The following is a 27,703-nucleotide window of genomic DNA, read 5'->3' on the forward strand; positions in this document are numbered from 1 at the left end:
TACCCATTTAATCAAATGTTTATTCAATGAAAGTATGTATAAAAACTTTACAAATCTTAGAAGTCAACTATACATGAAGTAGGATGACGGGATATTCAGTTTTTAACATACACGTACAGCACAGTTATTAACTGTTCTTCCCTTTCCCCTTCGGTCCTTATTTCTGGCTCCTGTTTTATCCTGTGAGACCATTCTGTTATTGGCCTAAAGGAAGATTAATGGACAACTTTTACTGCTCTCAGGCCAATGGAGGAAATTTCAGGTATTGTTTTTTTTTTTTTAAGAAATGGGAGACTAAACATCACAATTTTTTCCCAAACAGCAATTTTTTGTCCTGATTTTTCTCTGCCATTTTTGATGCTTCAATAAATGTTGCCAGTAAACTATCAGCATTAACATTTAAAGTCATTAAAGTTCGTACATTTGCTCACAACTTTCCCTGTAAGATGCATATTCTTGTATCTTTCCCCCACCCCTGCATACTCACACTGATTTAAAAGCAGTTGACTGGTGCTAAAACCAGATTTACCATTGGCAACTGCTAGAATGGCATGTTGTTTTCTATTCAGAAAGACAGTCTATAGAATGGTACTTTCAAGTCTGATTTTTAAAACAACCAACAAATTTGTTGGAAACTGAAACACATATTTTGTTGTTATTCAGCTTTGAAAAAAGCCAGCAATTAGATAAGGCATGTGCATTAATTCACCTGTTTACAGCAAGTATCCACACATTTTCTCTTCCAAACACACAGACCCACAGCTTGTCATGTTTTATCCAAAAATTAAGATTGCCATCACATTATTACTTTATCTCTTTTGTGTTTTGTTCAAGTAGATTTCTCAACTAATGATTTTTCCTAACCGGACATAATCTCAAAGGATGCATTCTGAAATAAGACACCTGGAGGATAACTACTAAGAATGTTTTCTTGGGTTTGAAGTTTCCCCACACCTCTAGATTTTGCATAGTTACAGAGCCCCACTGTATCTCTAAGAAGCATGCTGTATTTTTCAGACATTGTCTTTCCGAGAAGGGAGACTTATTACCCAGGGAAAGTCATAATTTTAGCTTGCCAACTTGCATTGGAGTTGTTTTGTTATGTTATATACCCTTCATTAGTTCCAAGTAGGTTTTTAAATCATGTAAAACGTCTCCAAGTCTATGAGCTTATAAGTACTACTGACCATTATCTTTCCAATATCCCCTGAATTAAAGAAATATGTTCCAGGTTTATAATGCACAGAACCTTTAAGAGGAGGGGCTAGGGACAGGGCAGGAGGGGTGGGGGGAATGGGGCCGGGACCTTTCTGTATCATGCCATGGAGAACAAGAGTTCTGAATTGGGGGAAGGGAAGGAAGAGAGTCTTTGTAAAAATGACAGTTTTTAAAAAGATAAGTAACATTCAGTCTAACAACACTGTTTCCTGTTCCTTTTTGATGGAAGCTAACACCGGGTGGTCCGGTTCCGTCACTTCCGAGTCCCCACTGCCCAGGAGAATGGATCGCCCCTCCTCCAGGGCGAACACGTCTGAGTTCTGGTTTTGGCATGAATGTTTAACCACTTCGTTGGGAGTGGAGAACGTTTTGTCACACAAGTTGCATTTGTAGGGTTTGTTCGTCTGTACCAACATGTTGTCCATCTGGCTGCCTTCCTCAAAGGTGCAGAGCTCCAGAGTCTGTTTGTCCACCATGGTGTAGGTGTCGATGCTCTGGTTGAGGCACACGTGGCGGGCTGCCTGATTGGCCCTGCAGAAGCTCTTGTCGCATGTGCTGCATTTGAAAGGCTTCCCGGTGTGGATGTACATGTGCTCCCGCCAGTGGCTTTTCTGGATGAACTTGCGGCCGCAAATGGTGCACTCGTACTTGCGCCGCTTGACTTCCCGCTCCTGGTCCGCCTGCTCCAGGTTGTCAATGTCCGCGATGTCCGAGGGCGGCGGCGTCTCCGAGTGTGGCTGCCCATCGATGATGGGCGAGTCTGAGATGTGCTGGAGCTCACTGTCACTGATGATGCCCGCCTCTGGCACTTCCATGGCATCCTTGCCGAGGTCCGCCGCGTTGCTGCACAAGGACAGGGGCACGCGGCTCTCGCCAGGTTGGCTGGCCGTGAAAGGGACCCCCGTGTGAATCTGGAGGTGCTCCCGCAGGCTGCTCCGCAGCGTGAAGCGCCGCCCGCACAGGTGGCAGGCGTAGTACTTGGGGAAGCTGCCGTTCCTCTTCATGATGCTCGGCTTAACATGGGCGATGGTGAGGGGCGCGGGCTGCTCGTCCGACGAGGAGGCTTCCAGGTTGGTCTCCTCCCCGGGGGGTGGGGGAGGAACAGGTGTGGAGACGAGGTCAGGCGATAGCGAGGTCTGTAGCGGGTCTGAGGGGGTCATGTGTGTCCGGTTCACCTGGCTCAGGTTGGAGGGCAGCTGGGAGAGCTGGGAGGCCTCGGGCCCCTGCTCCTGGCTCATCCGGGTTGCCTGCGGCCGCGGCTCCCGGGCAAGTTTCTCAGGCGCCGAGGCGATCTTGGTGGCTTGTCTTAGCTGGTGATCTGCGATCTGAATGCCATACAAGGATGACGCCAGTGGGAAAACTTGGTCGGGATGAGAAAAGGCTCCTTGGCTGGCCAGGCTGGCCTCCTGGATCAGCGGGTAAGCGTGCAGGAACTTGATGCCCTGCTCCAGCCGCACCGGGTCGATCAGCTGCGGCGCCATCTTCCCTGTGTACATGAGGTGCAGGAGATAGCTGAAGATGTCCGGCTGGATGTCAGAGGGCTTCAAGCGGACACACTCACTGGAAGAGACAAGAGAACAGGCTGTCAGTGGACGTCGGCAGTGACTCAAGGGATTCCATAAAACCCGAGGGAAAAACCAGGAGGGCTCTTTCGGAGGCAAATGAAACAAGACCCATCTCCCATATCTTACTGTGAGCTTCATGAAGTGGAACACTCAAGAGGGTGTTCAACGGGAACCTAAGCAATTTAATTCTAAAACTTAATAGGCTCCTTAACAGAACAGACAGGAATATAATAAAGATATTTTAAAGGACCAAGAAAGGGTCATTCATGTTAAAGAAATATGGTATCTTAACTCATAGACTCTTGAAGTAGTCTTTCTCCTAGTAACCTATGTAAAATTATATCATTTATAAACAACTTTGAGTTTTATGGAGAGGATCCATTGCTGAGTGGCTCATGACCCAGTAAATGGTTAAGAATCCCTGATGTGCATATCTTTCAGCTAAATGTCTAGGACTTTATATTGATTCAATGCCACCTGGAGCTCAACAGATCTTTTAAGTTAAGAGTCACACAACATAACGTAGGGGAGTTAGGCTGGTGCCTAAGAACAAGACCACAAAAGTAAGAAAAACTAAATCTCCTGTCCCTGCTCTGAACCCCTCTGCTCTCTCCAGCACGAAGGGCAGAGAGCAGAGGACCTGGAAGAACCAGGAAGGTGAGCCACATTCCAGCTCCAGTGGAGTCTGATCACCATCTCAGTATCACTGGATCGCATGAAAAGCAGCTATGGGACAATTCACTTGTTTATCAAATATAATCATCCCCATCATTGGAACTGCAGCTGGGATTTATAGGCATTTTCTCATTGAATTGCCATTAATTTGCATTTTGGAGCTTGCCAAGTGGCACAGTGGGAAAGAATCCGCCTGCCAATGCAGGAGACTCAGCTTCAGTCCCTGGGTGAGGAAGATCCTCTGGAGAAGGAAATGGCAACCCACTCCAGTATTCTTGCCTGGGAAATCCCATGGACAGAGGAGCCTGGTGGGCTCCACCAGGTCTCAAAGAGTCGGACATGACTGAGTAACTCAACAACAACAATTCACACTTTACAGATAAGGAGTTGAGGCTCAAAAGGATTTATACCTTGCTCAGTATCAGTGTTAGTAAGTGGTGGGACTTAAATTTGAGTCTAACTTCGAAGCCAAGACACCAAGATTCTTTGGACCATTAAAACAATCCTGTGTAGAAGAGGCAGATCTGGAATGATCACTGACATGGAAACCGAGATTCCCCAAGGTTCAGTGGCTTATATAGGGTACCAAAAGAAGCTGTGGCAAAACTGACGGTCTAACTTGCAGACTTCAGTGTTTGCATCATCCTAGAAACAGAGTATAGATTCAAGCAGTAATAACAAAAAGCTCCCAAGAACCCTCCCTAAATCGTCAGTAAATAAACAAAACCCGATATATCACCATAAATCAATGCGATAAAGACCTATGTGAGGTGTAAGTGCTGTCACTCACTGAGTGAATATATTCTGACAATGCATTTTTCAACCACAAAGACTTTTACCTTGAATGCTTTTAGAATTTATAATCATTTTTCATTATACCACTTATTACTATTATGACTCTTTTGGAGACCTTTAGCTATTTATCTTAGGTATTTTCCAATATGCTAAAATAGTATAATCTGCTCTTCTAAATTTAGTATTTTATTCTGTTAAAAAAAAAGGGGGGAGGCAAGTGACTATTAAATGGCTTTTAAAGCTTTGTGATAAAATATACTTGAATAATTACTGTATTACCATCAATGTGTGTAAATTTCAAGATGCCTGCATACAAATAATCATGTGTAAAATGTCTGACTATAAAGTATGGAAGGCTTTATAGAATATATTCTTTATAAGCAAAGATCAAGCATAAAAACTAGTACCCCTTTGACAACAGAAAGGGAGAGTTTTTGTGACTGTTTTTAAGACACACATATCATTCATGTCTTTATTTACAGACTTTTTTTAATAGTCCTTTCAATTATTTATATTCCTTTAAATAGGAATGCCAATACAGGTGGCCCTTTCCTTTAAGCCAAGGTAAATGCCAACAATATTCTGCGCATAGTCAAACATATTGAGATGCCCTAGGAAAATTCAATATTCAAAATAAAGCTCCAAGGATTTGGTGTGGTGAAGAAAACTTTCATAGTGTAAACAGTCAACTCTGGATTGAAGACTAAACTAGCGGGGAATCTTTCCAGGGCCAGGCAGAGGCTAGAGAATGGGAAGCCACAGGCCTTGAAAGACGCAAATCACCCCAGGAGCCTAAAGAGGGCCTTTTGTTCATTGGGGACTTGTGTGTTAAGTTGCTCAGTCGTGTCCGACTCTTAGTGACCCCATGGACTGTAGCCCGCTGGGATCCTCTGTCCATGGGATTCTCCAGGCAAGAATACTGGAGTGGGTTGCCATTTCCTCTTCCAGGGGATCTTCCTGTCCCAGGCTTGAACCCATACCTCCCGGGTCAGAATTCTCTATCGGGGAGCCCAGACACTGGGGAACGTTACCGTCTGTGGGGATGGAATGTTCCTTCAATCAGGAGGAAGGATGGTGAGTCCCCCTGCCTCCACGGCAAAGAAAGAGGAAGGGTGGAAATCCCAAGCCTGGCTAGATTTTTCAGCCTCCATGAAAGGTAAATCCCTGGCGGGGTCCCTTTCCAGAAAAACTCTGTTGTAAATTTTATTATTTCCCCTTATTGGTTATTGTATAAATTGAGTTGTCCTCTGTCTATTGACTGTGAATGGAGGTGACTGGATAGTAAGCCTCTCAAATTTTAAGGAACTTTGTGCAATTTCTGAGGGCAAAGAAGGGATGGGGTTGGGGAGGCCCCATCCACACTTCAGCCAGGCTTACAGGCAGGAAAAACTCTGGGGCCCGGGGGACAGGTGAGGAGCCCCAGGCAGAGAGCAGTGGGGCCCTGGGGTTTGTGGTCAGCACCCAGGGCCCGGGGAGGTTGCCAGACACCAATTTATCTTGATTTGTTCATCTTCATCTTTTTTTTTCTTAAAGCAGAAGCACACAGACACACTCAAGACATTTAAAAAGTCATTTTAAAAAGCTCCTATGTCACATTCCGGCCATCAGTGTCCTCCATGGCTATCCCTCCCAGGCAGCCAGACCTCCTGTCAATTGCTCAGCTTGCTCGAGGCCACTCTGGTCACGTCCCAGGCTTTGGGGAAGGAAACAGCTGTCTACAATATACTTACACGTAAGTGGTTTGGTTTGTAGCTGTATGTTGGGCGTTAACACTTTTATAGAGGAAAAATAGTTTTTGCACAAGCTACAAGCCCTTCCTAAAAACTTTCACAGTCATTTACATTTTTAATCTTCCCTTCACTAGACCCTTTAAGTAAAGGATGGGCTTAAAAGATTTTGAAAATAAGGATTTAAAAATAATGTTTTAAAAAAAGTAATGTGAGAAACTATCCGAAGTTATACTTAGGAAGCATCCATAAAACAGAGACATCTAGTGGTAACTGCAGACATAAAACACTCTCTCAGTGTGAAAAACTATTCTTGGTCTCCCCTACAGTTGCTGCTGTTGTTCAGTTGCTAAGTCACGTCCGACTTTTTGTGACCCCATGGACTGCAGCACCCCAGGCTCCCCTGTCTTCCAGAATCTTCCAGAGTTTGCACAAATTCATGTCTATTGGGTCAGTGATGCTATCTAACCATCTCATTCTCTGTCACCCTCTTCTCCTCCTGCTTTCAATCTTTCCAACATCAGGGTCTTTTCCAATGAGTCGGTTCTTTGTATCAAGTAGCCAAAGTATTGGAGCTTCAACTGCAGCATCTCTACAGTAGTCAGCAGTTAAAAGCAGGGCTCCGGTCTTTGCCTAAGCATTCTCCCTTCCCAAACAGTACATGCCAGCTCCGGGGCAATAACACACTGTTGCTTAAACTTGGGGCTCCTCTCTGCACTGATACCACACTCCTTTGCTAGAATGGTATTTGCTCACTGCTCCACACTTGCACTTCCTTGGGATCACAAAGAGTCAAGTACGACTTAGTTACTGAGTAACTACACTTACAGTCAGTTTCCTGCATCTATTTAAAAATCATTACACTGTATTCTTTTATTCCTCAAAAAGAAAACCGGCCCCTTGGCAAGACAGTTTAATTCACTGTGTTGAGACTTCCGGTATCCATTAGCAATAAAGGAACAGGGGGCATCCTTAGGGTCGAAAGATAAAGCAACATCCACTGCCATTAATCCTATTAACCACCCATTCTGCTCCTCTAGACATCTATCAAGTGGCTATTATACACAAATCCGTGAACTATAGGCTGTGACTTTCAAAACTTTTGCAGAATGTCCTCCAGCATCTTACAATCGGAAGGTAGGCAAGCACAAAAGTAACAACAAAGGGAAAATATGCTGCTCTTACAGGATGGCATGAATAAAGTGCTCTGAGATGTAAGAGCGGAAAAGACCGATTGCCTGGATCGTTTCAGCTCACTTGATTGTTGGAGGGGTGGGGGTGGGGGTGATGGAGATGACCTACGGCTGCGGACTATGGCTCAGGGAGTGGGCGCAAGGCCAACAAAGTGTGGTCAAAGTGGGGGATGGAGTGTCCTGAGGGGGTGCCTTCAGAAACTGGCTGGAAGGAGGTCAGGCTCCCTGCCTGCTGGGCCTTGAAAGACAGAAAGAAGAATCTGTGTGCTACTTTGATGTGTGATGAGTGTCCTCTAGATTTCCAATCAAAAGAATAACACAGTCTGATAGGTTTTGGAACAAAGGCACACGCCAATCAAAGCAGTGCTTAGGAATATTAATCTGATAGTAATATGAAAAATGATTAGGAAATGGAAGTGAGAACAGAAGGAAAAAACGAATGTGAAAGGTAACTGTGAAGAAAACATGATTTGGGGGCAGTTTTAGAGAGATTTTAAGTATGGGTTACTTGAAGATGAAAAAATAAAATAGAGAAGCCAGAGGCACTTCTGGGCAGACTTAATTCAGCTGTAGTCATGCAAAATGAGATAAAAGAGGATATTCAATTCTAGAGGTCCAGCAGACAGCCTGGGGCCTTGGGAAATAAAAGAGTTCTGGAGACAGAGAAAGAGCAAGGCCAGGGCTGTGAACTGGTTTCCAGTAGAGGCAAGGTCCAGGAAAAGAGGAGCACCCGTCAGGAGAGGCAGAGAGAAAGCAGCGAGGAGACTCAACTCACCAAAACTGCAGGAGGCGCCTGTGGAGAAGGCAGAAGAACAAGGGGATTCAGAGTCATCAAAATGCAGACGACAACCCTGAAGAAGGAAGGAAACAGGCGCAAATGCTGCAGAGGACACGGGCAGCAGTGACTGGGAGGACAGCGGGGTTCTGAAGAAGAGGTGACCTTGGGAGTAATGAGGTCTGTGGGGCGATGGGGTGGAAACGGCAGTCCCCGTGTAGACAAAGAGTGCAGGATGAGGAGTGGGGAAGTGAGGCCACAGACCGCCCTCTGAAGAACTGTCACCAGGCAACAAGGAGAAGCAGCGCCACCAGGCAGGTGACAGCGGTGTCGCCGAAGTGCTGAGCCTTCACAGACTCGGGGATGCCGGGGAGGGCACCAGTTAAAAATGAAAAATGCAGAAGAGAAACTACGGCGAACCTGGGAACACGAGGGCAGCAGGAGCATTGTCTTCCTTAGAAACCAGGGGGTCTTTTCTCCAAGACAGAACAGACGGGGAGGAAAAAAATGAGGAGACGGAGTCATTTTAGGGGAGAAAAGAAGGACACGATGGGAATTCATGCTGCCAAGCTTCTCATTAGGAGACTAAAGATAAATACTCAAAGTCCAGTTGTGGGGAGGGGGAAGGGGAGACTCGGGGCAGGACTGGAGGAGGAAGCTGCCTTGTTAGTGGACCCCAGGCTGCGATCTGGACTGGGCGGGGGGCGGGGGGGAGGGGGAGCCCCGGTGAGGCTGTTTGGAGGTGGAGGGGCTCCCTGGGGCAGGTGAGGTCACGAGGGACTAGGAGCCTAGGGAGAGGTCATGAGAACCATGGTCCTGATGAGGGCAAAGAGCAGGTTCAGTGGGAAAGAGGGCCGTGGAAGGTCAGAGGCTACATTCATTAGATTATTATCAACCACGTTAGTTACCTGGTCTGATGGACAAACAACATCTTAAAGTAATTGGAGAATGAAGCAAGAACTGATTTGTGTGCCTTGAAGTACACATCGCCGATGGCAACCGTGCAGTCACACAGGAAACCAAACTCTCGCTGAGCGTTTAACTGTTGCAGGAGAATAAGTCCATGGTTGGCCAAATCCATTTTTTAAAAAATCTGCAAGGCAAACAATTTTTTTTTTTAAGAAAGGTGGTTCACAAATCAGTATGTGTCCTTATAGTCACCAACAGTAATGATCACGGCTAATAGGTCAGGCACTGCTAGAAACGTGATATAAATTCAGTCTTCACAACAGCCCTGGCAAGTAGTTCCATCATTTTTCCCATCTTACAGATGATGAAACTGATGGGGAATTCGGGGACTGCATGCTTTGCCTGAGTTTATACAGATGGTTTAAGTGTGGGAACCAGGAACCGGACTTGAGCAGTCAGCCTGCCAGACAGCAAACATTTCTGGGTCTTTGGTCTTTGAGTTTAAGATTTCAAATGCAAATTCTAATGATCCATTAGAAGCTGTCAAACCTTCTAGAGAGATGAGTAAATTAAGGTGCTGGTCAGGGCAGAGCAGAGTAAGACAGAAAGATCTCAGTAAGTTTGGGCAATACTCCAGCTCCTGCTGTGTAGACAGGGAAGCCTTGGCAGGGCTATAATAACCCCCACATGCCTTATTCCTCAAGGGTGAGGACACAGGACAGGTGCTCTTCTCCGTCAGTTGTGGAGGAGGAAATGGGCTTCGAGAAGGGTAAGTAGTTCTGTTAGCCAGGGCCATCTGGTCAGATGGTGAGGGGTGGGGGTGGGGAGTCAAAATTTAAATCTGAATCTTGAAAATTCTAAGCTCATTATTCCTCCTTCACTCCAGCAAACCATGTAGCCTCAATCTAACTGTATCAAGGGAACTGCTTCTGGGGGAGCGAGTGCATCGCATCAGGAAACCGCTCCTTCCCATGGGCAAATAGCATTCATAAAAGCCCAGCACACATACATCAACATTATACTTAATAACATAGTTAATGGTGAGAAAGAGCAAACGCTTTCTCCTTACACTTGAGGACAAGGCAAGGATGTCTGTTCCCACTATCCAATACAGCATACTATTCAATGTAATCATTTTAGCCAGCACAATAAAGCAAGCAAGGAAATAAAAGGCTTACAGACAGGAAAGGAAGAAATAAAATTGTCCCTATTTGCAGATGACATGACTTTTACATAGGAAATCCCAAAGTATCTACCAAACCTGGAATTATTAAATGACTTTCGTCATGCCACAGAATACAAGATAAACATATAAGTCAATTGTAATTCTATATACTAATGCTGAACATGTGGACACAAATTTACTTGTTAGAAACAAATCATTTACAATTACAAATAAATGAAATACATAAATGTTAATCTAACAAAACGTATAGGATTTGCATACTGAAAATTGGAAAATGCTGATGAAAGAAATCAAAGATCTAAATAAATGAAGAGACACGCTGTAGCAAGACAAGTAGACATGTTTAGGAAGATAAAACACAAATCAGTTTTCTATATTGATATATGGCTTTGCTATAATTCTTCTCAAAATACCAGCAAGATTTTTTTTGTAGATACAGATGAGAGTATTTTAAAATGTTTATGTAAAGGCAAAGAAACTAGGATAGCTAAAACAGTTCTTAAAAAGAGGAATAAAGTGGGAGGAATCAGTCTAATTTTGAGAGGTGTTACAGAGCTATAGTATTCAAGGCTGCATGGCGCTGACAGGATAAACACACAGATCAGTGGAACAGAACTCAAGTGTAGACCCACAGAAACATGTACAGTAGATTTTTGACAAAGGCACAAAAATAATTAAGTGGAGAAAGAACAATTTTCAAAAATGCTGTGGGATCCAATGAACTCCCATAGATGAGAAGAAAAAGAAACCAAAAGGAAAACAGAATAAGAATTTTAATCTGTCTCATATCTTACATAAAAATAACTCAAAATGCATCACAGTTTCAGACTGAAAACACCAAACTATAACTTTTGGGGAAAAACATGGGACGAAATCTAAAGAGGCTCTAGGATTCATCAAACATACAGCCTATAAAAGGATAAACTGATAAAATGGACTTCATAAAAATTAAAAGGGCTTCCCAGAGGGCTCAGTAGTAAAGAAAGTGCCTGCCAACACAAAAAACTTCAGTATAATCCCTGGGTCGGGAAGTTCCCCTGGAGAAGGAAATGGCAACTAACTTCAGTATCCTTGCCTGGGAAACCCCATGGACAGAGGAGCCTGGTGGGCTACAGTACATGGGGTCCCAAAAGAGTTGGACACAACTTAACAACTAAATAACAACAACAAGAAAAATTAACATCTTTTGTTCTGAAGAAGACCCTGGTAAGAGGATGAAAAGATAAGCCACAGACTAGGAGAAAAAAATTTGATAAAGGACTAATATCAAGAATATATAAAGAATTCTCAAAACTCAATAGTACAAAAACAATTGAATTAGAAAATGGGAGAAAGACTTGAAGTGACATCGCACCTAAGAGGATACACAGATGGCAAAATAACACATGAAAAGATGTTCAATAGTGATTAGGGAAGAGCAGACTAAAACGATAGTGACATTCACTACATGCCTGTCAGGGTGGCCAAAATATCAACAAGCAAACGCTGGCAAGGATGCAGAGAAATGGACTACTCACACCACTGCTGCTAAGGATGTAAAATGGTGTAGCCACTCCAGAAAACAGCAATTTCTTTTAAATCTAAGTATGTAACTATAATGCTATCCAGAAATTGTACCCAAGGACATTTATCCCAGAGAAATGAAAACTTAGGTTCATACGAAAACCAGTACTTGGATATCCACAGCACCTTTATTCCTCAGTCAAAAACTAGAATCTACCCAGATATCCTTCAGTTAAACAGTGTGGTATGCCCAAACCACAGGAAACTACTCAGCCTTAAGACGAAATGAAGTACAAACATATGCAGCAACCTGGGTGAGTTATGTCCCTAAAGGTTACATACTGTATGATTCTATTTACATAACATTCTTGAAAATTACAGAAATGGAGAACAGGTGAGGGGTGGAGGGGTGAGGGGAGAGGAGGCCAGTGATGTCTGGCTATAGAAGGGCAACAGGAGGGAGCCGTGTGGAGACAGAAATGTTCTGCAGCTCAACTGTGTCAACGTCAGTACCCTGCTTATAATGGGGGCGGAATTTTGAAGATTGTTCCATTAGAGGAAACTGGGTAAAGTGTGCATGAGATCTCTCTATATTATTTTTTGCGACTGCATGTGAATCCACAATTATCTCAAAAAGTTGAAAGAGAAAAGCTCATCACACATTAATTAATTAGATTAAAAATAGATAAAACTGCGATGTTTAACTTCAGAATCAGGAAAGTGACCGTGGACAAAGAGTTACCAATAAACTTAAAGACAAAAACAGAAACTTCGATTCTTGCTCAGCTGGTGCTCAACTCCCCAACCTCCTTCCTGTTCTAGAGATGATCTGGCAGATTCAGAAACTGACAAGTGCGCCCTAAAATAAATGAGCAAAGTGGAATGACACTTTAATTAAGAGACTGATGCGGACCACAAAGCAAGACTCCAAAATGTCAAGTTTTGTGTTTTCTATCAAGAGCTTGATCCAAGTAGGAGAGGCAGGAGAGCCACCCAGCTTGGCTGTAGCTCCTGAGTGTGATAGCCTCCCCTGCACATAAACACTGATGGTGTGGATAGGGAGCTTAGTTCCCCAGTGTCTTCTGCACACGTCAGAGAAGGCAAAAGCACTAAGATGAGAAAGAAGAGACAGAGAAAAGGCCTAGGGCTCATGATGAAAGCCAGAGATGCTGCCAGGGGGCAAAGTAACTGGGATGATGAAGAAACACACTCTAACCTGACTAGGATAGAACTCTAGAAACTAGTCTTCAAAGCTGTTCTCTGAAAAGTGCCAGAACACTAACTTGCCCTTCTCTGCAAAAAGTATCATACCTTTTAGAGAAAACTGGGCTGAGCTGCTTTACCATGGCCCCTGACTCTGATGATGAACACATCCACGCTCAGGCAGCTTTGGGTGTCACTTTCATTGACAAGTATAGTAAGCAGTTACTATTTACCTTTTGATGGTAACAAGAGGTTATTGTTTATGGAATGTTCACCATTAACCATTCTCTTCATGCCGTTCATTTATTTTCACGCTAACTTGAGCTATGTGAGGTCTTGCTACCCACTGGTAACTCAGACAATAAAGAATCTGCCGGCAATCCAGGAGACCCAGGTTCAATCCCCGGGTAGGGAAGATCCTCGGGAGACGGGAATGGCTTACCCACTCCAGTATTCTTGCCTGGAGAATTCCACGGGCAGAGGAGCCTGGTGGGCTATAGTCCATGGGGTCATAAAGAGTTAGACACGACTGATCAACTAACACTTTAGTACAGAGACAGTACCCACATTTTACGAAAGAGGAAACAGGCTTAGAGAGGTTAGGTAGCTTGCCTAGATTACAGAATCCATAAGTACAAGAAGTGGGATTTAAACTGGAATTCATCTGATTTGTTGGAACATACTACATACAAGTATGTTAGTTTAAAATTAATTGGAGATTTTTATTGGCTACTTTAAAGTGTGAACATTGCTGTAAGAGATTCAAATATTAAGGATACACACTAGCATTCATCCACTCCCAACTCTACCCATTTCCCCACATTCTAGCCAACAGTGGGTATTAACACTTTTTAAAGACTCTTTGCTAGTATCACTTTTTACTTTCTATGAATTTGATGAAGTATATTTTTTATTTTCTCTTATTTCTCTTTGTAAGTTTTGCCCATTGTCTATCAGGTTATTTTATTTTTTCCTTATCGATCTATAAAACTCTATTGTATATAAAGAAATGAGCCCTCTGTCATGGATGTTGATGATAGCATTTTTCTTACTTTGATTCTGTTTTAGAGAATTTTTGACGTATAAAATTTTCACCAAATTTATCAATAAATTTACAGGATGATTTTGAGGTTTGGGGTTTTTACATTAACGAATATATATCATCTCTTCAATTTAGCAAAATGAATGGCTCCCCACCTCATTCCATCAACAGACAAACGTTAAGTATCTTATTCAGATGATAAGATTAAAACTATGATAAAACTGCAAAATGTTTCTTTTTAAAGAGGGTCTACTAGTTATTTTAGGGTCTCAATTTAGGACCATCTAGAATAGAAAAAGAACTGAAAGTGTTTTTCCAATACAGAAGGAAGAACATGTGTCTAGAATCTCTGAGAAGAGGAAAAACAAAGAAAATGTGTCATATGTTCATAATTCACATGGGGGGAAAACCCATATGGCATCAATTTTTTAAAATCTTAGAGACCAAAAAAACCCGTCTTTCTCAGGGAGAAATCATACCCCGCCCCCCGACTCTTACGTGTATGAATGAGCGTGAGAAAAGGGGGTAGGATGGGGTACTCGGCACCCCCTCCACCCCAGCCCGGCTGACAGTACTGCTCTTGCCCCAGGGGCCCCCTTCATAATCGTTTCCCTGAGCCTTTACTTGCACAATGCTGCGGAGGCTGAGGACGGAACATCTTCACGGGTTGGCTCCACTCCAGACTACCCTTCCTTTGTGGGAATGGACATCTGCTCTTCCCACCATCGACTGCTCACCCAACCGCATCACTCCTGCTGCCCTGCACTGCCCACCAAGGTCACCGAGGGCCTCTTCCCCAGCCCGATGCAAGAGCAGCTTATTCGACCTCTCTGCGGCATTTAATATCCTTCCCTCCTGCTCCATAAATATTCAGGCCCTGCTTCCAGGACAACACACTCTGGTTTTCCTCTCACCTCTGGCTATTTATTCTATTTTAACCCCCATCAAGGTTCCTCTTTTGCAGATGCTCCTCTGCCTTTGGTCCACAGCCCGCTTCTGTGCAGACTCTCCGTGGCGATTCAATCCACTCCCACTTGGCTGTCCCGCATGAGCCCTAAATTCAGACTAGGCAAATCAGCTCAAATCCCCAAAGGACAATAAAAGCCATCGACACAAACCTATTCCATCTGTATCCACAGCTCAGCGCATGGCGCCATCATCCACCCCTTGACCAGGGCAGGAACCCATGTCGGTCAGACACCCACATGCCGCCAATTAAAACTCTTTATCCCACCCCATGCCTTAACTCTACCTCCCTGCTCATCTCCATTTCCAGCTCCAGCCTCTCCCATTTATCCACACGGAACAGGTTAGCTAGAACTCTCTCTCCCAGGGCAAATCTGATGTTACCGTCCTGGTGAAAATCCTCGAGTCTCCCGGCGGCTTGCAGGATGAAAGCCACATTCCTCAGCGTGGCTTGCATGACCCCAGATGACCCCACCACTGCTCACCCTGCATTCCATGCTCTAGTGCTAATCTCAACTACTGGTTTCCAGACTTCTGGGCTGCCCAGACCTACTAAAAACAAACCAACCAATCCTGAAACTGGGGGTCTGACAGAGTGTGTTCCCTCTCTATTTTGCAAGAAAACATATCAAATATTCATATACCTATTAGGAATGGAGGGCTTTTCTACATAAAAAGGTGGATGTAATGACAGAATATACTTCTAGAGGAAGAACAGTGGTACTGTATCCAACAAATCGAACATACGCAAAAAAAGTGCATTATCACAAATCCAGTTTCATTTGAGTCTGTTGATGACAAGGGAGATAAAATGATGTATTTTACTCACTTGGGGAATTCTGGATGAACTGGGAGATGAGCTGCAGTTTTCTTTGCCCAGAAGATCCTCAATGCCCAGGCCATTCTTGGGCTCCTAACAGTACATAATCCTCATTGCTCAGAGGCCTCCCTCTCAAAGCTGAGCAGCTCAGCAACCTGATTTCTACTCTCATAGTCAGGAGATGGGACCAGTCTGAACTGGGCCTTAGAACGTGCCCCTTGCAGAGGGACCCACCACTGACGACCTGTCCCTTCCCCTACCTCTACTTGTCCTCTGCAAAATTCCCCTGACCTTCCAGACTGAAGGGTCTTTTTGCCTCCAGAGGACCCGTGAACCGGCCTGATGCTTTTGGAAAGTTGGCATTGAGTCTTATCATTTATTGTTTTATCTCATGTGCCTAAGCATACTGGCTGGTGTTCAGTATTCATTAAAGAAATGACTATATGTTTAGAGAGAAGAAGAGCATTGAGTTCCAATTACAGGTTGGCCCCTGACTAGTTGCATGATTGGGATAAAAGTTCAATTTCTATTTTTCCTAGATTAACTTAGAATTCTCATCAATTTAATATGTGCTACATTTTGGAAGAAATTTTCAATTTTAAAATGTCACCTCGTGTTTCTTCATGCTAGTAATTATGTTCTTAACAGTGCTTTATAGTTTATAATAACCCTTTAGACACATAATTTAATCTTGATCAATACCACAGGATACTGTCTTCTTATTTGTTTCATTGCTAATTATAATGATTAATAATCAAAGCATGTGGACAGTGACTGCAGCCATGAAATTAAAAGACACTTGCTCCTTGGAAGAAAAGACATGACAGAGCTAGATGTATTAAACCCAGTGAATTAAAAAGCAGAGACATCACTTTGCCAAAAAAGATATATAGTCAAGGCTATCATTTTTCTACTAGACTAGTCATGTACAGATGTGAGATCTGGACTATAAAGAACAAACACCCTCTTCCAACAACTCAAGAGAAGACTCTACACATGACATCACCAGATGGTCAATACCAAAAACAGACTGATTATATTCCTTGCAGCCCACGATGGAGAAGCTCTATACAGTCAGCAAAAACAGGACTGGGAGCTGACTGGGGCTCAGATCATGAACTCCTTATTGCCAAATTCAGACTTAAATTGAAGAAAGTAGGGAAAACCACTAGACCATTCAGGTATGACCTAAATCAAATCCCTTACTATTATACAGTGGAAGTGAAATAGGTTTAAGGGACTAGATCTGATAGAGTGCCTGATGAACTATGGACAGAGGTTCGTGACATTGTACAGGAGACAGGGATCAAGACCATCCCCAAGAAAAAGAAATGCAAAACAGCAAAATGGCTGTCTGAGGAGTCCTTACAAATAGCTGTGAAAAGAGAAGCAAATACCAAAGGAGACAAGGAAAGATATAAGCATTTGAATGCAGAGTTCCAAAGAATAGCAAGGAGAGATAAGAAAGCCTTCCTCAGTGATCAGTGCAAAGAAATAGAGGAAAACAATAGAATGGGAAAGACTACAGATCTCTTCAAGAAAATTAGAGATACCAAGGAAACATTTCATGCAAAGACGGGCACAATAAAGGACAGAAATGGTAATACACAGAAGAATTGTACAAAAAATCTTAATGACCCAGATAATCACGATGGTGTGATCACTCACCTAGAGCCAGACATCCTAGAATTTGAAGTCAAGTGGGCCTTAGGAAGCATCACTATGAACAAAGCTAGTGGAGGTGATGGAATTCCAGTTGAGCTCTTTCAAATCCTAAAAGCTGATGCTGTGAAAGTGCTGTACTCAGTATGCCAGAAAATTTGGAAAACTCAGCAGTGGCCACAGGACTGGAAAAGGTCAGTTTTCATTCCAATCCTGAAGAAAGGCAATGCCAAAGAATGCTCAAACTATCGCACAGTTGCACTCATCTCAAATGCTAGTAAAGTAATGCTCAAAATTCTCCAAGCCAGGCTTCAACAATATGTGAACTATGAACTTCCAGATGTTCAAGCTGGTTTTAGAAAAGGCAGAGGAGCCAGAGATCAAATTGCCATCTGCTGGATCATAGAATAAAGCAAGAGAATTCCATAAAAACATCTACTTATGCTTTATTGACTACGGCAAAGCCTTTGACTCTGTAGATCACAATAAACCGTGGAAAGTTCTGAAAGAAATGGAAATACCAGACCATCTGACTTGCCTCTTGAGAAATCTGAATGCAGGTCAGGAAGCAACAGTTAGAATTGGACATGTAACAACAGACTGATTCCAAATAGGAAGAGGAGTACGTCAAGGCTATATATTGTCACCCCGCTTATTTAACTTATATGCAGAGTACATCATGAGAAACGCTGGGCAGGAGGAAGCACAAGCTGGAATCAGGATTGCCAGGAGAAATATCAATAACCTCAGAAATGCAGATGACACCACTCTTATGGCAGAAAGTGAAGAAGAACTAAAGAGCCTCTTGATGAAAGTGAAAGAGGAGAGTGAAAAAGTTCGCTTAAAGCTCAACATTCAGAAAATGAAGATCATGGCAACCGGTCCCATCACTTCATGGCAAATAGATGGGGAAACTGCGGAAACAGTGGCAGACTTTATTTTTGGGGGCTCCAAAATCACTGCAGACGGTGACTGCAGCCATGAAATTAAAAGCTTACTCCTTGGAAGGAAAGTTATGACCAACCTAGACAGTCCTGAGTGTTCATTGGAAGGGCTGATGTTGAAGCTGAAACTCCAATACTTTGGTCACCTGATGTGAAGCGCTGACTCATTTGAAAAGACCTTGATGCTGGAAAAGATTGAGGGTGGGAGGAGAAGGGGTTGACAAAGGATGAGATGGTTGGATGCCATCACCGACTCAATGGACATGAGTTTGGGTAGACCCCGGGAGTTGGTGATGGACAGGGACGCCTGGCAGGTTACAGTCCATGGGGTCACAAAAAGTTGGACACGACTGAGCAACTGAACTGAACTGAAAGAATGAGAAGAGTTAACTGGGCAAAGATGGAGTATCCCAGGCTGAGGGGTCAACATCTACAAACGCCTTAAGATAGGAGGGAACAAGATGCAACCGGGGAACTAAGAAAAAAGGTCAATGTCACTGAAGGGAAAAGAGCCAGAGAGGAAATGAGGCAGGCGAGGTGGGAGACCCTGGTCTTGTTAAGGATTCTGGTCCGTATCTTAAGAGCAAGAGGAGCTGCCAAAGGGGACTTGAAGCAGGGTGACATGACCAGTTGCCTATGATGTACGTATCATTCTGGCTGCAGCTAGAAGGCTAACCAAATTGTGTGTGTGTGTGTGTGTGTGTGTGTGTGTAGGGGGGGGTGTTGGCACAGTGGGGGGCAAGAGGAGACCTGTTAGAAGTGGTTGAGAGTGGAGGTCTTCCAGTGGTCTAGAAGACAGATGACAGATTGGATGGTGGTGATGAAGATAGAGGGAGAGGGACAGAATTTAAAACACAGAAGATTAAAAAAATCAATAGAACTGGTTGACTGGTGGATTAAATGGAGGAGGGTGTGTGTGGGGGATCAAGGTATCTTAGACAACCCCTAGAATCAGCATGTGATTCTCTGCAGTGGAGGACACACGGGCAGAAACCCAGTTTTGTGGGAGACGATCACGAGGTTACATCCAGACATGTTAGTCCAGATATGTTGGGACTGAGATACTGTGAGACACTCCAGTCAGGACACAGAGAACTTGATGGCTTCTCCATATATACTGATATTGGCCTGGAGCTCCAAAATCTTGATTTATGTCAGAAAGTCTTTGGAGAAGCCAGGTGTGTCTGACTCCAGAAGTCACATCCTTAAATCACTACATGATAGTTCAAAGACGTTAAAACTGTAAACTAACCGGGGTCCACTGAACCCTGGTATTCTGGGAATAAATTCCACACTCTTTACACAATACTACCTTGCTCTATTGCTGTTCAGTCATTAAGTCATGTCCGACTCTGTCACCCCATGAACTGCAGCACACCAGGCTTCGCCATCCTTCACTATCTCCTGGAGTTTGCTCAAACTCATGTCCAGTGAGTCGGTGATGCTATCTAACATCTCATCCTCTGCCACCCCCTTCTCCTCCTGCCCTCAATCTTTTCCATATCAGGGTCTTTTCCAATGAGTCAGCTCCAATATTTTGGCATCAAGTGGCCAAAATATTGGAGCTTCAGCATCAGTCTTCCCAATGAATATTCAGGGTTGATTTCGTTTAGAATTGACTGGTTTGATCTCCTTTCTGTCCAAGGGATTCTCAAGAGTGTTCTCCAGCACCACAGTTTGAAAGCATCAGTTCTTCCGTATTCAGCCTTCTTTATGGTCTAACTCTCACAACCATACATGACTACTATATACCTTTGTCGGCAAAGTGATGTCTCTGCTTTTTAATGTGCTGTCTAGGTTTGTCACAGCTTTTCTTCCAAGGAGGAAGTGTCTTTAATTTCATGGCTGCAGTCATTGTTTACAATGAATCTGAAGCCTAAGAAAATAAAATCTGTCATCATTTCCACTCTTTCCCCATCTATTTGCCATGAAGTGATGGGACTGGACATCATGATCTTAGTTTTTTGAATGCTGAGTTTTAAGTCAGCTTTTTTACTCTCCTCTTTCAGTTTCATCAAGAGGCTCTTTAGTTCCTCTTCACTTTCTGTCATTAGGGGGGTGTCACCTGCATATATGAGGTTATTGATATTTCTCCTGGCAATCTTGATTCCAGCTTATGAGTCACTCAGCCTGGCATTTCATATGATGTACTCTTCGTACAAGTTAAATAGGCAGGGTGGCAATACCTAGCCTTGACATACTCCTTTTCGAACTTTGAACCAGTCCATTGTTCCATGTCCAGTTCTAACTGTTGCTTCTTGACCTGTGTACAGATTTCTCAGGAAGCAGGTAAGGTGGTCTGGTATTCCCATCTCTTCAAGAATTTTCCATAGTTTCTTGTGATCCACACAAAGGCTTTAGTGTAATCAAAGAAGCAGACTTTTTAAAAATTCCTTTGCTTTTTCTATGATCCAACGGATGTTGGCAATTTGATCTCTGGTTCCTCTTCCTTTTCTATATCCAGCTTGAACATCTGGAAGTTCTTGGTTCACATATTGTTGAAGACTAGCTTGAAGGATTTTGAGCATTACCTTGCCTAGCATGTGAAATGAACGCAATTGTATGGTGGTTTGAACAGTCTTTGGCACTGCCCTTCTTTGGGATTGGAATGAAAACTGATCTTTTCCAGTCCTGTGGCCATTGTTGAGTTTTCCAAAATGGCTGGCATATCGAGTGTAGCACTTTAACAATAATATCTTTTAGGATTTGAAATACCTCACTAGCTTTGTTGGTAGTAATGTTTCCTAAGGCCCACTTGATTTTCTCACCCCAGGATGTCTGGCTCTGGTGAGTGACAGCACCATCAGTCCCAGTCACAGAGGACCAACAACCTGACGTAAAACTGAAGACCTGTATAATAAAGCCCCCACCCATTCAACACTATAAATGGAACTCAAACAAACAAAAAATCATTTGTCTTACCAAATCAGAATTGTGAGGAAAGGAATGAAAGAAAATTAGAGATAAAGAAGGAGTCGATTCTTAAAAGTGGGATTTCATAGAATGTCTTCTTTATGTATGTATATTTGTACAAGGTGGTTTTTTCCTTAAGTAAATTCGGAGACTGTAAGAGATAGTATGTTCAGTATACTAACACATATATATGGAATTTAGAAAGATGGCAATGACGACCCTGTATGCAAGACAGGAAAAAAGACACAGATGTGTATAATGGACTTTTGGACTCAGAGGGAGAGGGAGAGGGTGGGATGATTTGGGAGAATGGCATTCTAACATGTATACTATCATGTAAGAATTGAATCGCCAGTCTATGTCTGACGCAGGAGACAGCATGCGTGGGGCTGGTGCATGGGGATGACCCACAGAGATGTTATGGGGAGGGAGGTGGGAGGGGGGGTTCATGTTTGGGAACGCATGTAAGAATTAAAGATTTTGAAATTAAAATAAAAAACTAAAAAAAAAAAAAAGAGATAGTATGTTGAAACAGATTAATAACACTTTAATCCTTCACCTTTTATCACTGAATCACTCTGAAAATGGGACACTACCTAGATGACCAGTACTTTTAGCTGCCATCACATAGACACATGGTGAGCTGATCCTTAAGTTACTCATCTTTTGGAGGAATAGCTGAATGGGATGAATAGAATCACACTATACTCTGATAACTCAAGTTACTCCTTCAGTTTTGGTATAAGAACAGGAGACCAAAACAGCTTTTGGGAATTGATGATTCACTTTTTAAAGATAACAGCCCTTCTAAGATACTAAATATCACTTAGACTACCCATTTCAAGGCACTAAAAGGGTCCTCTGAAGTCTTTGATTTTATTTAAGTGAAGCATAAATGAATATTGCAATGCACAGGACACATCAGTAACAGAAAAGCACTATCCACAAGTAAGATTGATTCTTTCAAGTAGTTTAGACCACTTACCAGGAAGAAAAAAATAGCTTTTTCAATTAGCATTATTAATAATTAATATTTGAAGACCTATAAAGTAAACTTGAATGAGGCTAGCTGTTTGAATTTGAATATATTTTAAAACTGTATTTCAAGGCTAGGAAATGTATCTTATTTAGTTGTGGTGACAGACTGGCATATTTTTCTTAACATTTCTTTAGTTAATACTCCACCATAGAAATTACAAAAAGAGGGGACATACACTAACCAATGGCACTTATTTTGACTTTGAATAGCAATACACTTGTAAAATATTTCTTTAAAATTGTATTTTGCTTAAGTGAACATTAAAATTAGTTTTTAATTTGAGTATAAGGTCAGAAGGAGGCAGTTCATGGATGGTTTAGGTGTCAAAGAGAAGCAGGTCAGAGATTTATGCTGATAAAGAGTTGATATTAAAGTGATAATTCTAAAGGTATTATGCTACAATCAACTTTAAGGAAACCTAATATGACCATGCAGCAAAATTTAAAACCTAATTTCATTTGCTTCTAGTAATCCCAAAGTAGATTGCCATTCTTTTTCATATGCTCTATCATGACTAGGAAATATAATCTGAGGAATACATGATCTGAGGAAATCTGAGGAAAATATAATCACCTATAGGGATAGTTCAGAATATATACCTTCTCAGAAAGGAGCTCCAAATATATTTTTAGATCAGTCTTAATGGAATAATTTACTTCACTATTTTATTTCATGGTTTCTCAAATTTTTGGCATCAGGAACCTTCAGACTCTTTATAATTACTGAGTACATCAAAGAGCTTTTGTTTATATGGAAAATAAGTACTGATATTTACATTAGAAATTAAAACTGAGAAATTTAAAAATATTAATTCAATCAGACATAGCAATAATAAGCCTATTGTACATTAATATAAATAACACATTTTTGTGAAAAAAAATTATATTTTCCAAAAGAATAAAAAAAGTGAAATGGCATTTTTAAAAAATTTGAAGTGGTATCTTTTTGTATTTTTACAAATCTCTGATAGCAGACAATTGGATTCTGCATTTACCCTGCTTCTCCAGTTATTCTGTTATGTCTGTTTTGGTTGAGTATTAAAGAAAATCTAGTCTCACCCACATATGCAGTTAAAAATAAAAAAGAAGCATTTAATAGCCTTTTCAGGTAATTGTGGATATTATTCTTTGCTATTACACCAAAACTTGACAAGCAGTAGTTTCTTAAAGGTTAGCTGTGGGATCTTAAAGTATATCAATGAATGGAATTTTCTTGCTCTACTATGGTAAAATTCATTGCTGTGTCTTACACTTTGAATCAATCTTTTACTCATTCAAGACAATGTCATCCACTGGTCATTTGGAAAATGTCAGCTCATTTGAATTATGCAGACCTCCCCAGTGTTGACACATTTTGTCAACAGTGACAAAGGCCAGTAACATCTTAGTATCAATATGAAAATAGCTTTGACCTCATGGAAAGTGAAAAGATCCTGGGGATTCACAGGGGATGGCAGACCACTTTTAAGACAATCACTGTTCAGAATCACTTTAGGGACTTGGAGAATCTAAATGACTAGGAGGTGTGTAGGGAGAATGTGTGTATACTTTGATATTGTTCTCACAGTTTTGATGTTTACCCTTGCTTCATGCAGAACTCAGGAGTGCACACTAAAGAAACTGTACACGGAAGTGTCTTGTAAAGGATAAAATTTGTTTGATCAGCACTTGGCCAGATACAGTAATGTGCTTTATAAATTCTTATCTTTCTGCACAGTTTTATTGATGTGTGACTATCACATGATGCAAACTAACCTGCATGTGAGCAGAAGATTATGTATTTGAGCCTAAAATACAAGTCTCAAACTTGGCCTCTGCACTAAAAAAGAAAGAAAAAAGAAAGAAAAAACAAAAAGAAAAAGGTCTTAACCATCTTTCTTGGACAGCCAACTCCTCATAAGTGTTCTCTCTATGGTTAATGACTCCTCTGTTAAGGGCATATTAGCACTGTAAAACACTGACTCTTATTTACTGTGGATTCAAAGCAATATTTAATTATTTATCTTGAATTTGCTAATAAAAATTATAACCTACTTGAGCATTAAAAAAGGTTGTTAATAAGTGTTGATTTAATGGTTAGAATGTTAAAAAGTATTTTTTTCTTCAGAGAAAATACAATTTGCAATTCTCTTTTTGAGTTTCAGGGCCTTGCTTTATGACCCAAAGATCACACAGAATTAGGAAAAGTAACAAATGCCCCTTCGTCAGGTGTATTTTGAAACTTATGGTAAAGTCTCCAGTTGACCAGCAGTTCCTCCCTAACTGTGATGGCGTGGCAAGGCACTACTTGTCCAAAGGTTCAAAGTTACTCAAGAGAAAGGCGAGTAGGTCCAGGGGTGAAGCAGCAAGACACAGGTTAAGAAATGGCAGGAGAGTCTCCAACATCAGCAAAGCTGATCCCAAGCAAAGGCTGTATCCCAGCCTTAGCTGTTTCCTTCATGCCCTGCTTCTAGGTCCATGATTCCAAAGATGGGGAAAGCCCATTTCCCTATACAGGGCAATGTACCTTCTTGAAGGACTGGGGTAAATACAATTTTATATTTTTAAATAAAATTCTTATATTACAAAAGTGCAGGTTTTGGAGGATAGGGCAAAGTTCATATTAATCATCAGAGAAAAAAGAAATGGTCATGGTGGCAGATTTATTCTGTGACATAATACATCTAGTGTTTATTCTCTGCTGCTGGAGGATTCCAGTTGAAGAGTTTGGGGAGCACAATTTATTTACATCCTTTTTGAAGAAAAGCTTTAAAATTGGCAAGCAGGCAGCTGGTCTGCGCAGCAAAGCTCTAGCGGTGGTTTCTCTGCCACCCTCTACCAGGACTCCACTGGTGACTGCTTGCGCTTTCGACACTAATACCACTGTTATACCACTTCTTGTACTCTGAGATCTTGCGATGGTTTCAATAGCAGGTCAATTCTTTGGCTAGAAAATAAACTTCTACAAACCACAAATTAAGTGAGAAACGCCCAGTTTAAAGGAATGCAGTATTAGTCATAAGTGTCTTTAAAATTACTTTTAGCAGTTTGAAAACGCCCTGGACACACAAGATTACTTGGAATGCAAAATAAAAATATACTTTAACAATTAAATTTGGCTTGTAATAAATCAGAGAAATGAGGGTTTAAAACTTACTTCTGATTTTCTATTAAAATGTCAAGCCCCTCAGACTAAAAATGATGTTGGTATTTACACCCTACTTCAGTGACCCATTAGGGTAATGGGTCAAAACAGAGATCATCCTAGAGAGGACTGGGCAGCCCACTTAAGGAAATCCAGAGCACCTCAGAGTTCTGTTTGAGCCCCAGGGCACCGATCTTTTTAATGCTTTACTTTACTAAAACAATAACCTATGGAAATGAATAGACTTTTGAGAGTCACACTCTAAGTGGGCTGTAAGATGAAGAGCTAATGAACACTGCAGACAGCGGGGGGAGCAACGGGTCTGGGTTATTTCCCTAGGGCATAATTAGGAGTTCAGCAGATGAAGTTCGTGCAGTAAATGGCGTAGCAATAACTGCATTTTCACTCCACCCGGTCACTTTCTTGCCTGCTCTGCTGCCCTTGCCTTCTTCATTGCCCTCTTAATTCATTACCAGCTAAAAGTGACAACAACATTGCTTCTTAGAGCATTTTCGGCCATTACCAGTTCTCAGCCTTGTTTAAAAATTCACGGTTTGGGGGTTTCGCCACAGAGAAAACGACTCTGGCCCCGGGAAGCAGACTCCGAGCCCCAACCTCCCCTCCGCAGAGTCCTATCCGGGTGTGACGGCCACATCTGCGGAGAGCGCGGCTCGGAGGCCGGTCCCACGGCCCAAGGCCAAGCAGCCAAGAAACCACAGCGCATCCCTGGGCGAGTCTCGTCTTATCCGAGGCGCAGATCGCCCGCGGAGCGGAAGCTCGAGGCCGCCGCTCAGCGAGCCCACACCGGCTGCAGAGGCCGCAGCGGGCGGCCCCGGGCAGCGCCCAAGGAGGCCCGCATTGCCCCGCCCGCCCCAGAGCGGCCCAACGGCCGCCCCGTCAGCCTCGCTCCGCCCCGCTTCAAGGGGCGGGGGCCGGGCCGGGGCGGGACCGCCCGGACCGGAGGGGGGCCCGGCAGGGCCGCGGCGCCGGGCACTCAGGCCCCGCCCCCAGCCCCGAGGGAGCTAAAGGGGCGGGGAGGGGAGAGGAGGAGCGACGCACTCGGGCCGCGCCTCACGCTCTCCGCCACCCTCAGTCCCGCGTGCGCGCGCGCGCTCGCCCAAGTCCCGCGGAGTTTAACACAATGCCGACGCCTACGCCGTGCGCAACGCCCCGGCCGGCGCAACAGCTCGGCGCCGGGGGCGGGGAGGTGGCCAGACAGGGCGAGGGGAAGAGCGCGCGCGAGAGCGGGAGACAGCGCGAGACCCGAAGAGGCCGGAAGCGCGCGTGCGCGCCCCCGCCCGCGAGCGGGGAGGCGGAGCCGCAGCAGTAGCGGCAGCAGCTGTAGGAGCCGCTGCAGCTGGGAGAAGCGCCAGAGAGGCCGGGCCTGCTCCGGTCGGACCGGATCCCTCCCCTCCCCCTCCCTCCCCGCTCCCCTCCCCCAAACCCACTTCCGCAGCTCGCGGCCTTGCCGCTGAAGAAGCAGCGGCAGCGGCGGCAGCAGGAGGCGGCGGCGAGGCGTCGGAAGGATTACGCACCTGACGGGCCCGCCTCTCGGGGCTCCAGCGCGGGACGCTCACCGGCCGCCGCCGTTCGGGACGCGCTTCGCGGTGGCGGCGGGAAGGGAGGGACCGGCGACGGGGAACGGAACGCGAATCGCCCCCCTCCCCTTCCTCCCTCCCTCCCCCGCTCCGCCGCCCGCCCTCTCGGCTTCCGTCCCCTCCCCCTCCCGCAAAGCCCCGGATGGAGCCGCCGCCGACTCGCCGCCGCCTGGCTCCGGGGGATGGTTTTGTCAGGCGGCCAGAGCCCCGGCGCCAGGCGCCGCCGCCCCCGCCCCCCGCGGGGCGCCCCCTCGCCCTCGCTTCCCAGAACCGGGTCCCCGTGTGGCCCGGGCCCTCCGCCTGCCTTCACCCGAAGCCCCGGGACTGGAGAGTGGGGGGTCATTCGTCTTCTTTGTTGCCACCGCCGCTGCCGGAACCGTTTGCGCGCTCCGGTGGCCCCCGCCCTCCGCCTTCCCGGAGCCTGGGCTGTGGGGGCGGCACGTGGGCACCGGCCCCGGGAGGCGGCGGCGGTGCGCGCTTACCTGTCGCCGGTGCTGCTGCGGCGGGGAGGGGGGCGGTGTGGAGGAGGCACCGCTGGGCAGCCTTGGCCGTGCTCCCCGCCGCCGCCGCCGCCTCTGCCTCTCGCTGCTGCTGCCGCCGCGGTCGGTGTCTCCGGCGCGGCGGCGGCGGGGCTTTTCCTGTCCGGTTACGTTAAGGTCACATGACCGAGAGAGCGGAGCGACTAGTGCAAAGAGGCTGAGAGCGGCTCCCGCCGGGGGGGAGAGGCGGCGAGAGAGCTGTGGCGGCAAGAGCCCCCTCCGCCCCCCCCCAGCCGCCTCCCCTCCCCCCGCCCGCCTCCGCCTCCTGCTGCTCTGCCGCCGCCGCCGCCGCCGCCGCCTGCAGCACT

General features: G+C 44.4%; 1 protein-coding gene across 4 annotated transcripts; it reads right to left on the reverse strand.

The window, feature by feature from the left end:
• ZBTB2 (zinc finger and BTB domain containing 2) lies at positions 1-27,703 on the reverse strand. 4 transcript variants are annotated; one of them, XM_069598725.1, is made up of 3 exons: positions 27,339-27,703; positions 8,857-9,041; positions 1-2,778 (listed from the first exon to the last, which is right to left on the reverse strand). In XM_069598725.1, the coding sequence occupies exons 2-3, from the start codon at positions 9,027-9,029 to the stop codon at positions 1,407-1,409; spliced, it is 1,545 nt and encodes a 514-aa protein (XP_069454826.1). In that variant the 5' UTR covers positions 9,030-9,041; positions 27,339-27,703; the 3' UTR covers positions 1-1,406. The 4 variants fall into 4 exon arrangements, with proteins under 4 accessions (XP_069454826.1, XP_069454827.1, XP_069454828.1 ...); XM_069598726.1 differs by lacking the exon at positions 27,339-27,703 and adding an exon at positions 26,794-26,963; XM_069598727.1 differs by lacking the exon at positions 8,857-9,041 and having other exon boundaries at positions 27,339-27,655.

Source organism: Ovis canadensis, chromosome 8 (assembly GCF_042477335.2).
Source record: "Ovis canadensis isolate MfBH-ARS-UI-01 breed Bighorn chromosome 8, ARS-UI_OviCan_v2, whole genome shotgun sequence".
Classification (NCBI taxonomy): domain Eukaryota; kingdom Metazoa; phylum Chordata; class Mammalia; order Artiodactyla; family Bovidae; genus Ovis; species Ovis canadensis.